The sequence below is a fragment of the Onychostoma macrolepis genome, chromosome 11 (assembly GCF_012432095.1).
Source record: "Onychostoma macrolepis isolate SWU-2019 chromosome 11, ASM1243209v1, whole genome shotgun sequence".
In the NCBI taxonomy this organism is placed as follows: Eukaryota; Metazoa; Chordata; class Actinopteri; order Cypriniformes; family Cyprinidae; genus Onychostoma; species Onychostoma macrolepis.
The window spans coordinates 1092263-1110186 of record NC_081165.1 but is presented as its reverse complement, the minus strand read 5'-3'; the positions used below and the strand labels follow the sequence as shown (position 1 = coordinate 1110186).

Here is a 17924-nt window from a genome sequence, read left to right as displayed (position 1 = left end):
CCAGAATTAAGAATTATGTTAGCTAGTTTTATCCCTAGTATCCAAGTTTTCTGAAATGTTTGCACATTGGGAGGCATTTTGACCCAGCTGATGTTTTGGATATTTTGGAAGCCCTTGTAAAACCAGTATTAGCTGGTCAGTTTGGTGTTGTTTGCTGGTTTTGAGGGGATTGGGCACTTGTCAGCTGGACAGACGGGATACCAGTTAAATGCCGCTACCATCAGTTACAACCAGCATAACCTGCATTGTCAGCAGATAAATTAGACCCTTTACATTGAAATAGTGACGACAAACTTCATGGGTAATGTGTGCCTTTCCTGTTGCTGTTAAACTAGGTGCATTTTTATTTCTGTTTTGCAAGTTGTGATAGATTCCTCCTCCGTTCAAACTGTTATACACATTTCTTAAAGGAATCCCTTGTGGATAATGATATTGTTTAAAATTCATGGGCCTTTTTACAACTTGATTACTCTGAAAAGGCTATGGGCTGCACACATTACCCTGTCAGAATTGTATTTCCTTTTCCAGATGAGTAAAGGGCCAGTCAAGACCATTTTATTTCCACATTGATAAAATGATAAAACTCATAATAGTTTCCAGTGCTGAGACTGCGGGGAGGGTAAGTAATGCCACAATCCAACAATAAATGCTTATTTGTCACAAAAGTAACATATCTGTTGATTTTAAATGATTATTCTAGATGCTCCAAAGATGCATAAATAGACTGCATTAAAAGCAGTTTCTGGCAATTCAGGCATCAACACCTAAATCTGTGTTGAAATTTTGTTGTTTCATTAGCTGTACAGACATCTGTAAAAGCTTAGGACTCATGCAAGCAGAGCAGTTCAATGTTTTTAGTTTACCAATGTGTGCTTACAAGCACTAAATTGGTTCAAATTGAATTTATAGAATAGCAGACAGCATACTATTCATACACTGCAGCTTGACCTTTGCATCAAATCGTACTTTAGCCCGTTTACAGAAAAAGGCTGATAATGCCTCAATGAATGGGCGTGTGATTCTGTAGAGATTTACTAATACTTTTTGTACTTTTTGGCCTACAGCGTACAACCAACTAAACACTTTAAACTAAGAGCGCTTGTTTATTTCTTTAAAATAAAAGACGTGTTTTGAAAAAAAACAATACAGAAATAAACTAAAATTTTTATTTGAATAAACGGTCAAAAAGATAGATAAGAACATGTATCAACTTGCTGTTCTCCATCTGCAGGTCTTCTACCCCTGGCTGGAAAGGAAAAAAAAAAGGATGAAATATATTGAACTCTGCAGAATCTGTTACAGAAAATTCATATAAAGGGAATAATTTGGTTGGTTGGTTGGTTGATTGATTGATTGATTGACAAACTAGTTCTTCAAACTGTTGGCAAACATTTATGTTCATACTCTCTTCCATTGGCAGTAGTGTTGTGTTCTTGGGCCTCATTTATAAAATGTTGCACAGAAACCATCCTAAATTAGATCTTACGATCATCTCTCAAATTCATCGAATTTGAGAAGCACTTTTCCACATCAAAGACAGTTATTACAAATATTAGCGTTGGCATGAATTTGAGCACACACACACACTCTAAGATCAAATCTGTACATAGACATACTTTATAAATGAGGCCCCTAGGTTCTTAAAATGTCACCACTGACAATACATCCATATTTTTATCCTCTGTTTTAATGCATATCATGGTATTTATTTTGATGAGATAATCATCAAGTGTCCTAAATTAAAGTGAGCACATGCCAAGGAAAAGATGAGTATATGGAAACATGCCACTCCAGAACACCGTGAACATATATTACCTCTCCAAATTCATCTGGTGAATAATTATTTTCTAAAAAATCCATCTGGTGAATATAACAAGAAATCTGCCCCTGGTGTATTGAGGGGTTGTTTACTGTTGGTGGGTTGTTGTAAAGTCTGAGGCTATGCACTGTGAGTTCATGCATTTTGGACTCCTGTATCACAAGACTTTTTTTTTTTTCCAACTATAGTTAATAGTAATTGCAAAATCCAATATTAGTCAACCTCTACTTTATAACACATAACCACCTAAAGAAGCTAGTTGAAGAGGCTGTGTAATTCTGTTGCCTCTTTGGCCATCTCCTCTTCTGATCTCCATTTGGAAGGAACATCCTCGTTTTCCCGATCATGTTTCTGGAGCTGCAAAAAAATAAAAAAATAATAAAATCAGCACTTCCTATTAGAGCCCTGCATGTTTATGCCCCATAGTTGTAACAGTGCTTGTCAGGCAGCACTGTTTTCATATTCCTCCAACATTCAGGTTAGCATTTGTGCTGAACCTCTGACCTCAAGTATTCAACATTCAGCAAAGGTCTCTTAAGATTCTCTTAAGTTATTATTTCCTTATGGGGTTTTATTATATCCATGTTTAATTTCCATGTTTTATGGGGGCTTACCATAGACATAAATTATTTTATGCTGTGCAAACTGTATACTCGGCCCCCTGACCCAAAACACTATATATATATATATATATATATATATATAGTGTACATATACGTATACATATACATATGCATATACATAGATAATAAAGAATCTACAGCAAATGCTTGCATGTGCATATGCTAAATGCATATAATATTGCAGCAGTTCTAATGGAAATTTGCAGTGTTTTACATCATGATCTGAGCTAAATTTATTATGTGAATTTCACAATATTAGTGATATATATTCTACGAAAAAGTAAGAAACATCATTACCAAACACACCCAATGTCTTAAATCCACAAAACGACACCGAATACATCAAAGTACATTTGGCTGATATGAGCCATGAATTTAGAACAGTTTGAAAGACTCATTTTCCAAGATTTCTAGTAATCAAAAGCCCTGATTGAAGAATCACCAAGCTCTGAAAGCATGTTTGATTTTCAAATGGTTTTGGAGTATAGAAAGAACAAACTGCTCACGACTAACGACTACAGCTCATCCCATTTAAGTCCAAATGGAAAACAGTTTGAATGTAATCCACAGCTGCTGACCTCACGTTATTTAAGACTCATAGTCTTAAATACAAAAGCTCTCAAGCCCACAACACTCCAGCGATGTGAAGAGGTAACAGGTCTTTTAGCTTTGAGCTCTTCATAAGAGCTCTGGAGTGCTTGAGATTTTTTCTTCTTATTTTTGCTTTTCTATCACTCTTTCTGTATTTTAATATTCCTCAGATAGGAAGGTAGAGGAATACCAAGGGCTCAAGGTTTGGCAGATTTGCATAACTCTGTTAGCCCATGTTGGATGCCATTACTACACAATGCGCATCTTTTTCTATTCCCAGCCATTCTAACATCGGCATGTATTCAGATGAAATAATTATATATGCAGGGGACAATGTACAGTCAGCCTGTCATTTTCGCAAAATAAATGATCAGTAGCCTGATGTAATCCAGAGAGGCGTGTAATAAACAAATAAATATATAGAAAAAAGGCTTGTTGAATTCTCACAAATATTTGGTGTGACAGCGCTACAGAAATAGGGGGTTAAATATGACTGACATATAGTCACACTGAATTACATGTCATCAGTGATTGCGGATGTTACAGTTAATCAATTCTTGTCTACTAATAAACTATCCCACGATTAAAATTTTGAATGCTCTAAACATTTTAAATTCTACATTCTAGACAGCTGCATTAGATGCCATTTGATAGAAAGGTTACATTGGGGAAAATTGGTACAATTCCCAAGGTTTAGTCTAAAGTCATTTGAAAATCCCGAATAGTAACCCTGTGAGAAAAAAGCAAACAAAAAGCCACATCATTGCTGTATATGGTTAAGCTGCCATAGGCCTTGTTTGAAAATACAAACAAAGCTGTGTTGCAGCTGAGTGTGTCAGAGTCACTTATCATCTGGATGCTCTCTGCTTGTCTGCATTTGTTCTCCATCTTAAAGACAAACAGAGTGCGAGCTAAGAAGTCGTTTTTTCATTCCATCAAACGGCATCACAGCACCCTGCGGTTGCCCTTGAGGTTATCTCAATCCGTCCATAAGATGAACTTTGGGGTGGAGAAGCGTTTCGGATGGGGGTGGAATGTACTTTCCTATTTGTTTTCAGAGCTTGTAAAGCTAAACGGAAAAGCGTTTCTTGGATCTGAGTGATTCGGAGCGACACTTCAAGAGTAGATGCTCGTCAGTATCACATTTTTGCCGAGAGCAGAGAACAGAGGGGAGGGAAGTTCCTGGAAAAGAGCACAGCTGCTGTGAGCAGGAAATTCAGACTAGATCATGTAACACATGTAAGGATCAGTTTAAAAGTACACGTGTTTCGCAAATAGCATTACTTTGCAGCATTTAACACCACTGGCTTACAATACAACTTCATTTACATGCATATATGCAAGTAGTGTGAGATGAGCTCTTTCAAACATACCAATGTGGTGAAATCCAAAACAAACAAACCAAAAATAAATAAATAAATAAATAACTTAAAGCAACCTGGTCTAATGTGATATCCCAGTCTGGTTTGCAGATTTTAGAAGGGTTTTGGCAACTGATTATGTCGACCAACTAAATGGCAGATTAGCCAGGCTAATTAAATTAAAGTCAAAACTAAATAAAATAAAATTATAATAACAAATCATATTATTAACATTTAGTTATTTAACATTTTAGGTAATATATTATTAGGTTACATATCATTAATGTGTACATGAATTAACGATAAACAATAACATAATTATACTTTTATATTTATATTTTATATAACTTTACATTAACCTCCTAGATTAATAAATGTAATAAATAAATGTAATAAATAATAATAATAATAATAATAATTTAGTGTGTTAACTAAAGTTAGCTAATTGAACCGTGTTGTAAAGATAAAATAAAATAAATCATTAATAACACCACATTATAATATCATTTAGTTTGGTTTCATGTTTATTTTACATGTACTAATATTTTTTATATAATACATTAACTAATGTTAGATAATTGAACCATATTGCAAAGTGTTTCAGTTTAATTTGATTCAATATCAAATTAAATTAAATTAAATTAATAAATGTTGTAAAAATAAATAAATAAATAAAAAGTTTGCTAATTCATGCTATCTAATGTTAGCTAATTGAACCTAACTGTAAAATAGTACTATTCAATTTAAATTAGCATTGCTTTAGGGTTAGTTCACACACAGGACATGACACATTTCAATTGTATAGTGTTTCTCTTCCAAAAAAACAAAACAGAAAATATTCATGACTCATATTACACTAATCGGTTTGATATGTACTGCTCCAACATCATCTTGAGCCATTTCATGGGGGCTTGAAATATGTCGTAATAGCCCCCAGCCGAAGAAACACGGCGCAGAATTATTCTATCATGTCCAATCTCCACAGGGAGACAGCCGCTGAAAAGGCAGCAAATTCCAGGATTGCCATCTTAATCTGTCACATGAGCGGTGTGGATGGATCCTCTACTTTCTGACACAGCTCTGTGACTCCGCCATCACTGGAGGATCCACTCAAATGTTCGATGACATGCACCACTACATCAGACTAGCAAAAGAGGAATGTTCAGTGGGCATGGAGCTAAGAGCGGAGCTCTGCCGAGATACTTACAAATCAGAGCTGGAGTCGCCCCGACTGCCTGGGGACGGATGCTCCAATCACAAATTGCACCATAACAGCTTTCACCTAACAGTTTTTCCTAAAAGTGATGCTGCCTACAGCACCAAACATAAATGCAGAATGTTTACATTCACTGAAAACTTGCTGTAGACGGTTGTCAGGGTGTTTCTCTGCTGTTGCTAATGTGTTCTGAGAGGTTTTCTTGGTATTTATAGTTGGCCCAAGTCAAAAGAACTCACCCTTATGATACACTCCAACAATATTATATTTAGGGATAAATTTATGATTTATGCTTTTCAATTTTCATTTCATTTGGATTGCAGTGTTTTGATATAAACAAGAAGATACACTTATATGTCTATTAAACAAACCATCGAATGAACGAATAAATGGTTTATTATTATCTGTTTCCATTTGTTTTATTTTTCACTTAAATGATCCTATTTGCAAAATGCATGTATTAAAATGGCTTTGAATCAGCATACATCTGTTGATTGTGAAAATAAATGTATTCAGCCAAAAAAAAAAATCTAAGTAATATTTAATATTCAGTTGGTTAAAATATATGACATTTAATCAAACTGGATTTATTGTGGGATTTTCCACTATTTTATTGTTCGCCAGATGGAAATTCAATCACTTAGAAAAGTAATTGCACACCTCTCAAAAGTGATATGATTTGAGGCATCATCCTGTACTTTGTTACATCAGAAACATTTCATATTTCACCTATAAGTCATTCATATTAAGATCTTTAATTATATTACTGTGATGAATGATGGTCTAGAACATGCAAATAAGCATCTCAAACAAAGAAATGTCTTTCATCTGCGAAAATGATTAGCCAATCATCAAAGTCCTTTTGATCACAAATTCAAAGAATGAAAAGGATTAGATATGAAACAACTCTTTGAAATGAAGAATGCTGCTGAATTTGATTATCTGATTATTGTGTAAAAATGAAATATACCACAAACAAAGTTTCTTTTATATTGCTTTGTTTTCAGCGATGCTGATTTATTATGAGTGCTAAAACTGTTGTGCTGCTTCATATTGTTGTTTGGTTTTTTTTGGAACGTGATACTTTTTTCTTTGATTCTTTGATGAATACAAATTTTAAAAGAGCAGAATTTGTTCAAAATAGAAATATTTTCTAACAGTGTAAGTCTTTACTATGACTTTTTATTCATTTAACACATCCCTCCTGAATAAAGGTATTATTTCTTAAAAAAGAAAGAAAGAAAGAAAGAAAGAAAGAAAGAAAGAAAGAAAGAAAGAAAGAAAGAAAGAAAGAAAGAAAGAAAGAAAAATGTACTCACCCCACACTTTTAAATAGCATTGTATATTGTAACACAATTGTTTTTTTTTATTAATAAATACTGTTCTTTTTTTTAAACTTTTTTATTAATCAGAGAATCCTAAAAATATATATCACAGGTCCCCAAAAAAATATGAAGCAGCACAACGGTTTCCAACATTGATTATAAATCAGCATATTAGAATGACTTCTGAAGGATCATGTGGCACTGAAGACTGGAGTAATGATGCTGAAAATTCAGCTTTGATCACAGAAATAAATTGTATGTTATAGTATATTAAAATAGAAAACTGCTATTGTAAATTGCAATAATATTTCACAAAATAACAGGGTTTTTGATCAAATAGACACAGCCTTGATGAGCAGAAGAAACTTCCTACTGAAGTAAATCTTACTGATCCCGGCTGTGTGTGTGTGTGTGTGTGTGTATACACATACATATACATATATATATATATATATATATATATATATACATATACATATATACATATACATATACATACACATATATACATATACATATACACATATATATATATATATATATATATATATATATATATATATACATATACATATACATATACATACACATATATACATATACATATACATACATATATATATATATATACATACACACACACACATATACATATATATATTTATGCCATGGTCTGTCTGAATACTCAATTCTGATTGGCTGGCAGGTGTTGATTAAATTCGTTGAACTGCGCAGGTAGTTCCAGGTCAGTTTAATCACGTTCTATATTAATGCGCTTCCTATAAACATTGGTAACCATAGTAACATACAGTTACAGTTAAATAGTACGAAAATAACCGTCATTTTTATCATTCCGGTCAAATATTGCAGCACAAATATTATTAATATCTTTAATATGTGAATGCTGGCAAATGACCATGGCATAAACGGATTCCGCTGCGCGTCGGGCGGTTCTTCGCCTCCACGTCGTGCATTCAAATCGTTTAATGCACAGCTAGCCATTGATTATCCCTTACATATATATATATATATATATATATATATATATATATATATATATATATATGTGTATATATCATATATCATATCATCTGAAAGCTGAAATAAGCTTTCCGTTTATGTATGGTTTGTTAGGATAGGACAATATTTGGCCAAGATACAACTATTTGAAAATCTGGAATCTGAGGGTACAAAAAAAAAAAAAAATCAAAATATTGAGAAAATCACCTTTAATGTTGTTCAAATGAAGTTCTTAGCAATGCATATTACTTATAAAAAATTAAGTTCTGATATATTTACAGCAGGACATTTATAAAATATCTTCATGGAACATGATCTTTACTTAATGTCCAAATGATTTTGGCATAAAAAAAATCGATAATTATGACCCATACAATGTATTGTTGGCTATTGCTACAAATATACCCATGCTACTTACGACTGGTTTTGTTGTCCGAAGTAATGATGAGTAATGTGAGTAATTTTTATTTTTGGCTGAACTAAATTCTGAAACATCCAGCATAGGTTGCTTATCCATAAGCGGCTCCATATGGCAAATCTGCAAGGCCTTTCAGCTCTTCAGCAGATAGAAGACCAAACGTTCTTCAGAACATGTGAATATGGTGGTTTCATCTCAGCAGGGACCAGCCAGATCCACATGGCTTCACACCAACAGCTGTACAGATGTATAAACCACTTTCCCATGTACCCTGAAGGCATATGTGAAGCTCCTCAACAAAGCTTCCTGCCGAGAGGATGAATCCCCCACTACTGTATCCAATACACTTCAAGAGCAGAAGTGGCCTTTCTACAAACACATGAAGTTCGCCACCTAGTGTAAGAAAGCATATGGCAGACGTTGAGGCTTTCCCTTAGGCCCATGCTAATGTATGAATTTATGTGCTCATTAAAAGACACACATTAATGCAGAATGGGGAACATAATGGGTTTTGTGGCCGCTTCTTGACATTTAACACAGTGAAGCAATAAAGGGGGTACATCTTGACTATCTGGCTGGCTCTTGACATCGGGACCTTGAGTCACATTCAGCGGCTTATGAACGTGACACAGAAGGTCATCGTATAATTACAGCAGAACAAAAAGAAATTCAGAGGACAATCTTTTGTTCTCGGTTCAGGAAGAAGAGGAAAATTGAATAATTGATTACACAAAATGTGCTTATCTGTGCACATTTGAGGATTTTTTTTTTTTTTTTTTGACAAGTCAGGAAGTTATCAACATTGTGCTGAAACAAGAAAATGATGAATGAAATGAAACAAGATTAAACAAGAAAAGAAATGTAATTGGGTGAATGTCACAAAAAGGTAGTATTTCATTCCAACATCCAAATAAATAAATAAATAAAATAAAAAATATGACCTGATAATATGTAAAAACTGTAACTTGAATGCAATGTAAGTCGTTTTGGATAAAAGCGTCTGCTAGATGCATAAATGTAAATGTCAATGTAAAAAATAAAAAATGAACAACAACAACAATATATATATATATATATATACACAGTATATATATATCATCAAGAGATGACTATGATTATACATACATATGCATGTATGAATGAATGAATGAATGAAAATACCATTAGGAATACATATTTTACAGTTATATTTATTAAATAAGTTAATTAATATAATAAACGCTATTATATTTATTATTTATTTATTTTTGTTATTTTTTTTCATTCAAATTTATTATATTTTCAAATGTATGTATCATATAAATTCCATTAATAAATATAATAAATAATAAGTTTGATTTAGATTTTTTCATTTTACTTTTTTGGATATCGAATAATGTTACTAAATGTTAAAAAGTTATTCAGAACAATGACAGCTGAAAAGATAACGGTAATGTTTCTGAATGAAAGTGATATGAAGATGTTTTCTCCTTTGATATGATGTTTCTTTGAAAATATATAAAAGTGTTTCATAAAGGGAGATGTCAGTATGTTGTCAGCAGTGAAATGAATTGTGGACCCCTGCACTTGTTAGATTCGTGACATGTCATAATTATCAGCATTCAGAGACCAGAAAAGTGTAGGGCATGAAAAGCGCATATACAGTTCATAATTTCTCTCAATCTATAATCAGCTGAGAAATGTTCAGCTGGCAGGTGTGTAATTCATAACCAAGAGACAAAGATAGCACAAGTTAGACCATCTATTTGTTTTACCAGACCTTTCTTAACAGAGCTGACAGCATTGACAGCTGTAGTGAGCAAAAGCATGAAGAGGTACTTCACAAATGTTTACTCCTGTTTTTCAGGGACAGTGCGACATTGGACGTTCTTCACAGCCCCCTGGATACCGGCTCTTTCTCATATGGTCACTGCACACTGACATCTCTGACTGCGCGGTGGGACGAGAAGTAAGAAAGAGACATTGTACAGACTTCTGCCACACATTCTGTGTGACTTCCGACGGAAGCTATTTTAATGGCATGTAAATACATTTCAACAGCTGTTGTTATAATTACCAGGCAGAAGTTATATTCCCCAGATTGTCAGGAAAAACCTCCCTTGGTTGAAAACTTGTCAAAGCATATCTGTTTTCTCAGCAATACTGATGAAGCCAGAGAAATGCAGTAATGTAGGCTCATTAAGTAAAATACCAGAAGGAAATAGAGAACTCTGATTTGCTTATTCACACCAGTCACCAATGCAAGCCAAATTGTGAATAGAAACAATAGATTCCTGAAGAATTAAGGCACAAACATTCATCAAACACACACCTTATTTGGTGTCAATAGGTCTTAACTGTCATAAAATATTGGTTGCTCCCTTTAAAAGAATGCAAAATGTAGGTATCTTTATAGAAATAGGCTATTCATTCAGAATCAGGATGAGTGCTGATTCACTGAGTAGGCCATGAAAGAGAAAAAGACCACCTTACACATCAAATGTCATCAAATCCACTGAAATGCACTATTCATATGTTTAAAAAACAAATTAAAAATTAAACCAGTTAGTGTCAGCATTTGAACAGCCCCATATTAAAACTGGATCTATCGGGAAGACAAAGTCCTTCTCCAAAGTCAGGTTAGAGAAAGGATACACAATGAGAGAAATTGGACATGATTAACCCAATGTAACCCCATTTTCTTCTCTGCTGACTTTGTGTCACAGCACATTGAAAGATCATGACCCGCTCAAGCAGACAGAACATGCCTGTGTTTAGCACTGATCCCAGTGGTGAAAACTAACTGAACAGTTCCTCAGATAACCAGAGATCAGTGCTGCTACAAAAACTCACATTTCCCTCAGTCTTACGGAATTAACGACTATCAATCAACTGTGAATACATACAAAGTAATCCTTCGAAACGGGAAGACTCGTTAAATCTACAATGGTAAATTGTTTTCTAGTGCAGTTGTAAGATGACACTGACTTTGTGAAAAGTCACAAAGTAACTTTCAAGAATCAGACAATTCCTTAAAGTTGACTATTGTGTAGTTTCACCTTATAATGGAGTAGAGACTTTGAGACTGCCTTTCACTTCAGTGCACAAAAACCTAAAGTAACCTTCAAAAAAATTTAATAAAATAAATTTAATAAATTAAAAAATGTAGTCAATTCAATCTCAAATCAAACAAGTCCTTAAATATTTTATTTTCTAAAATAAATTGTAAGAAGCTGCCTACAGTTTAAATGTCATTTAATTTAAAAGAAAGTAACCTTCAGAAATCAGTCAATTCATTTTCTGAATGTGAAGTCACAAATAACCTTCAAAAGACAAGTGGTTCATAAAACATATTGTGTGAATCGTGCATTCTAATGCAGCTGAAAAAAATGCTGTCCAACCTGGCAAGTTGTAATTTGTATTTGAATATTCATGATTTGTGTTGCACAAATATGGATACACAAACTTAAATGCAATCATAAAGTCCCTTACTCAATCCCTAAACCTAAACATAATTGAACTAATCCATGAAAGTTGTATATCATAAATTGCAAAATGACCATCTCATACAAATAATTACAATAAAATTGTTATGAGAGCAGTAGGCTGAATATCATGCCAGTGTAAAAAGTTTTTTTTCTTTTTTTTTTTTCATTCCAGAGGATAAACATCATATCAGTATGAAAGTATGAAGTAATATGCAAAGTAACCTTAAAGAAAAGGACAACTGGTCAAGTCAAAAGTTGTTACATTTATTGATTAAAAACATGAAATTACTTTCAAAAATAGAGTTTTTTTGTGAACTTTTCAGTTTCAAAAGACAAAATAATCATTAAAATAAATAAATAAATAAATACATTTTAAAAAATGGTGAGTTAAATCTTCAATTGTTAAGTTAATTTTTTGGTCCCACTTTATATTAGGTGGCCTTCACTACTATGTACTTACATCAAAAAATAAGTATAATCTATTTGTTTGCGTTCATTTTCTACGGGGAAGGTTTGATGGTATGGGTAAGTTTAAGGGTTGGTTAAGGTGTAAGGGATGGGTCAACAGTGTAATTACAGATGTGATTACATGCAGTATTTTTTTTTTTAATATAAGTACAAAATAAAAACATGTATGTACTGTACATAATAAGTGCATTGTATCAAATGATTAATTTAAACGTAAGTACATAACTGTTAAGGCCACCTAAGTGTTTTTTTTTTTTATGTAGTTAAAAGAGGTTGCCTCTGTCTGAGGCAGATTAACTTTGACGAGGCAGGTTTGAAATGCAGACAGCGCCACTTTCAATTACACACGAGTCACGTATGTGGAAGTCTCTGTTCTGAGGGAATGTAACAGGCTCTAAAGAGCTCATCACCGGCAACAAAAAAACAAACACACCCAAGGACGCATCATTAACATTTCACAACAGTTGTTTTTCCTCGCTCCTTTATTCTCTCATTATTTCTCCTTCGTTATTCCAAGGTAAACACTGAATAATGATGACAGTGCTGCAGACAGTAATCTCTGACAAAAGAGAATTTATGATATCTTATCTCTGGAAGCCTGAAAAGTTGAGATGACTGTTTGATGAAAAATCCTATTCTAATATGACCAATCAAACAATAACAACGCATAGTCATCTAAAAAAAAACAAAAAAAACTAGATAATTCAAATACCAGCCAACATTATAAAGAAATCATGTGATTATAGGAGAAGAAAATATGTTGAACTTTTAATCTTAATTAACGTCCATCAAACAGAATCTCAAAAATGTTCATTACTAATTCATATCCGTTTCGGGATTCTCCTTTTTGATGAAAGGAAGAGAATCTGGATGATTAAAAACGTCCTGCCATACCGGATGAATAATTGAACTGGCGTGGCCCCTTTGACACAGAGTAACAGATGACTATTATCACCATTCCGGTTACGTAAGCATTTCGCCAGCCCCGCGGTGACACTGTGATATCCTTGCAACTGCATAATGGGAGTTGAAAGAAACTCCGTTATGCGGGGGCCGATAATATAATAATATGATTATTCAGGGCCAAACATGCACACAAAGTGATTGCGGCGCGGTGCTGTGTAAAGGTCCATCTCTGCTTCATGAGTGCGACTTTATTCAAGTGTGTGCCGCAGTCAATACTTGTATGTCAGAGCAGTAATTGACCTGAATTGAGGCGAGCGGAGCCTTAAGGCCCCATCAAGATTAATTACATTCTCACACATGCAAATCAATGCACTGAGTTGGAGGGCTGTTCTGTACGTCTCCAGTCACCCTTGTTTTAGAGAGTAATAATTTATTTTAGGTCTGGAGAAAACTGCTGCATATTGTAATTACGTTGTTCTCAACCCATTTTAGGATCTCTTGGGGGGGGCTAGGAACTAATTAATTACTGCTGCTTGCTAAGGCAATCGTCACTATTGCTATTGCTCATTCTAAAGTCTGGTATGTTGTACATGCTATTACTAAGCAACTGGACTGCGAAACAGGTGGAAAACAGGGATATAATATGCTTATATTTAAAGAAATTGGTTATAACAAGATAAAATATCATAGAGGCTTAGGCTGGCTAAATGTGGGCCAACCAGCAACACCCTGCTGGGGAAAACAAAAGCCTAAGATGGTTGGTTGGTTTTAGCTCGTCTTCCAGGCTGATCATAGCTGGTTTTAGAGAGGAATTTTAGCGACTTCTTTAGTTGCTAAAACCAGCTGAACACCAGCTTGGCCAGACTGGGAGACCAGCCTAAACCAGTTAAGACCAGCCAACCAGGCTATGACCAGGCTGAAGACCAGCTAAAACCAGCCAACCATCTTAAGCTGTCTGTCTGTCTCTCTCTCTCTTTCTCTCTTCAAAAGGGAAATCTCAAAAACAACTCAGAAAACATCAAAAGAATTGGATTAGCAAATTATACTAAGTTATCTCTAACACAAACTCACAACACCTTGGCAACTGATTACAAAATACTAGGAAAGATGCTGACTCAAAACATCAATCACCTAGTAACACCCTAGCAACCACTCTTAAAGGTGTTGTATATTATTTTTCAACTGTGCTAAAGCCTAAAAATGCCATAATATGTTTGCAGATGTTTCAGTTACTCTGCTTTGAAATGTGTGTACCGTGTCAGAATACTTGTTTTTGTTTCAGTCTGTGTTTGATTCCGCCCACTGTCAGTTTACCCAATAGGATTTCGTCACCCCGGGTTGCCAGTTGGTAGAAAACACAGTGTACCGCAGCCATGGAATCCAGCAAACGAACTGGGTCAGAGATTGCAGACTCAATCCCAACCAAAAAAGCCTCAGCATTCATCTAAAAAGCTCTATGACCAAAACAAATAATCAGTTTACAGTATAAGGCTTGCTGCCTTTCATTATCATTTGCACTTGTTCCTGTTGCATGTACTCAATCTGGCAGCCCACGGAGAGACAACTGTCTCCAATATTTTGAATTTGGACAGCAGTACCCATTTCAACTAGTAGCTGTCAATATTATATATTGAATCTTTAAGTAACTGCTTAGCAACAATAGCCTCGAAACTATAGTAAAACTTAACAATAAATTGGCAAATATGGGAACGTTGTTAAACCAGCTTCAACATCATGGTGATGGTTTTTATTTCCAACGAATGTGAGAATCTAGCTGTTCTGTTAACATGAAATGACAAGCGTGTTTTAAAGTGTGTGAATGATTTTGACATATGCAGCCAAGGTTTGGGATTAAGGTTGTGTCTGGATTAGAAATCCACTGACAAGACAATGAGGCTGAAACTTTATCGGAAAACTGACCTTCCTTTTCATCCGTCCCATTTCTTATTCTTTATTAGCTTTGTTCCTCTCTCGAGTAACCCTTTAGCCTTCAGACGCTCTCTCGCCATCTCTCATTTTCTTTCTCTTCTTTTCTTGTGTAACATTAATGATTTCCTTCTCACAACACTGTCACAAAGTGCCATTTCCCTTCACAGTAAAGCCACCTATCAGAGGGACTGGATTATACTGACAGACAGCAGCATACCTCATTTGGCCCCTCAGGGCTGCTTCTCACCACGATTGTTGGTTTTCAGATTTAACACGTCTCATCTCATTATCGGCATCATTGGTTGTTTGCCGATCGCAGGTAATTAAAAGAACAATTGGTATTAAAGGGCTGAAACCTCCTTGTCAAAACAATCGAAAGCAGACCGATAGAAAGTGACAGTATTTTTCTTTTAAAAAAGATGTTTCTTGACAACTGCTGATGGACAGTGAAACAACTGCACTACTGCAGCCATTTCTCAGACTGTAGAAGAGTCAAGAGAACATTTTTAATGACTAGTTTCCCGAAAAACTATGATTTTTCTGAATCAGTTGATCCACTTAACAGAACCTGTCTGAATGATTTGTTCTCAAATTGTGAGTTTTTTAATTATATTACCAATAGAATTCATCAAATTACAGCTCTCAAATGATGATTAGAGTAATAGTTTACTGTTAGTGTGACGTGGGCCTAAATAGATCATGATTTTAAGCAAAATAAGTAAGCTAACATGCAGTACAATCTATATGTTTAATTTGTGCTGGTAACTTGGGGAACCTGCAACTGAATCAAACATCTGGAATTAAAGTAAAGGCAGCGGCTATTTGTACTAAGTGTAAACAACAATTAGATTCTATTTCAAATAGCATATTTTTTTAGCGACAGAGTATTATTTACACTAAGTGTAAAAAGCGATGGATGCTATTTACACTAAGTGAAAAATAGCAAGATTTTCTGCTATTTATACTACTTATTGCAAATAGTGGCAATTATCTGCACCTCAGTATTGTAGTACATTATAAAACAGTACGCAATAATAACGTATTGAGTGTAAATTATAGTTTTAATTCAAATGATTAAATGGATGCCACCTTATTGGGACAATAAAGCCCTCCCTACACCCTACCCGATACTTTATTTTCAACTTTTTGGATTATTTCCTTCATTTGTATTGAAAATAAATGCCTTTCCGATGTGATATGAGATTTGAAAAGGGAGAAAAAAAGTTCGGCAAAAGGCAGGTTTGAACTCAGGTCGATCGCGTCAAAAAGCACGCTGATTATCATCTACGCCACTGAAACTGACGTTAAATTTTTCAGTATTGACTATCTCAATCACACGTTGGTGGGCGGAGTCACTGTAAATAGCCTCTTCCACCAAGACGGGCTACTTGCACTTAGTGTAAATAGATACTCCGTAAAGCAAAACAACATAGAACCAAAAAAAAAAAAAAAAAACCCAGCAAATAAATCCTCAGGTGGTATCTTTGTTAAACACACATCATCCAAAACACGGGGCATGATGCAATCTGTGGCAAAGCAAATGAGAGACAATATGAGCGTTCAATTTTATTGCCGTAAAACTTGTTGTAAAGCTTCTTGAATCACCAATTTTTGAATCTGTAACAAGCGTTTACGCTTTGGTTGCTGCAGATTGCTGAATAATGGCTTCAATTTGGGTCTGTTCTTCACAATCTTATAGATTCTGAAGATTTGAATTATAGCGCACAAATACAATTAATTACGCTTGTGACTTTATGTTGCTGTGCATTTTATTGTTCTATTGTCAGTCACAGCATGACTGAGAAAACACCTTTTGTGTCCCATGGCAAACAAATAATAATTACCTGATTAAAGGTACCCGATTAAAGTACTGCTTACACAATTACAGAAATGTTATAGATTTTAAGGTTTTACAATGTAGTCTTAACAACAAATCATTTAAAATGAGTTAGCAGCACAAATCACAGAACGGGGCAAAGTGTTATTTCATATTAAGTAAATGAGTAAAGTATATTTAATAAATGAAATTGAAAACAAAGGCACTGATATGACAACTAAATATAGTATAAGCAAAATGTTAGTGCTACAATTTCAATAAGGATTAATTTGTAAGTCTGTAAAGTTGTTCATATGTAAATACTTTACAGTTTAGATTTTGTTCATGCATCAATATTGTACATTTCAGTGTCTATGCAAATGCAAGTAAATGCATGTTTGGTAGAAGCACAAATATTCATAAGATCGCATTGGTATTATGGTAGTTTAGTATGAGTTACACCCTTGTATGGGAAACACTGGTTAACAGCTTACTGAAGGCCAAAATTACTAATGAACAATGACCTCAAATTCAATCGAGTTAAATGGACTACTTTAGAGATACTTCTATAGTGCTTTATAGAAGTTCGAAAGACACAGTCCTCATGCAAAATACCATTGAGCACAGAGAGAGAGAGAGAGAGAGAGAGAGAGAAAGAGAAAGGGCATCCTACTTTGGAATGAGCAGAGGGAATTTTCATTTTCAGGTTAAGTAAATCATAGATTTTTACCTCAAATATGGTGTGTGTGTGTGTGTGTGTGTGTGTGCTGTGCACTGGATGGCAGCCAAACCTTCTAAAGTTTAAAGAAAACGTGTGTGTGTGTGTGTGTGTGTGTGTGTATGTGTGTATCATCCCTGGACAGGCCCACAGGCTGATGACAGGGTATCTCGGTGGACTAGAGGACAATCTGGTGTGTGTCACAACATCCAGACGCTTTCTTGCCCAACGGAGACTAATTACTCAG

General features: G+C 34.6%; 1 protein-coding gene across 6 annotated transcripts in view; it reads right to left on the bottom strand.

Annotated features, from left to right (window-relative positions):
* Window positions 1-1152: 1152 nt before the first annotated feature.
* Window positions 1153-17924, bottom strand: part of fhit (fragile histidine triad diadenosine triphosphatase) — a 321633-nt gene continuing 304861 nt past the window's right edge. For all 6 annotated transcript variants that reach the window (XM_058790640.1, XM_058790641.1, XM_058790638.1 and 3 more), the window contains 2 exons: window positions 2066-2176; window positions 1153-1246 (listed from right to left, as the gene is read on the bottom strand). In XM_058790640.1, coding sequence (XP_058646623.1) covers window positions 2075-2176 — 102 coding nt within the window. In that variant the 3' untranslated portion in view covers window positions 1153-1246; window positions 2066-2074. The remainder of the gene's footprint in view (window positions 1247-2065; window positions 2177-17924) is intronic.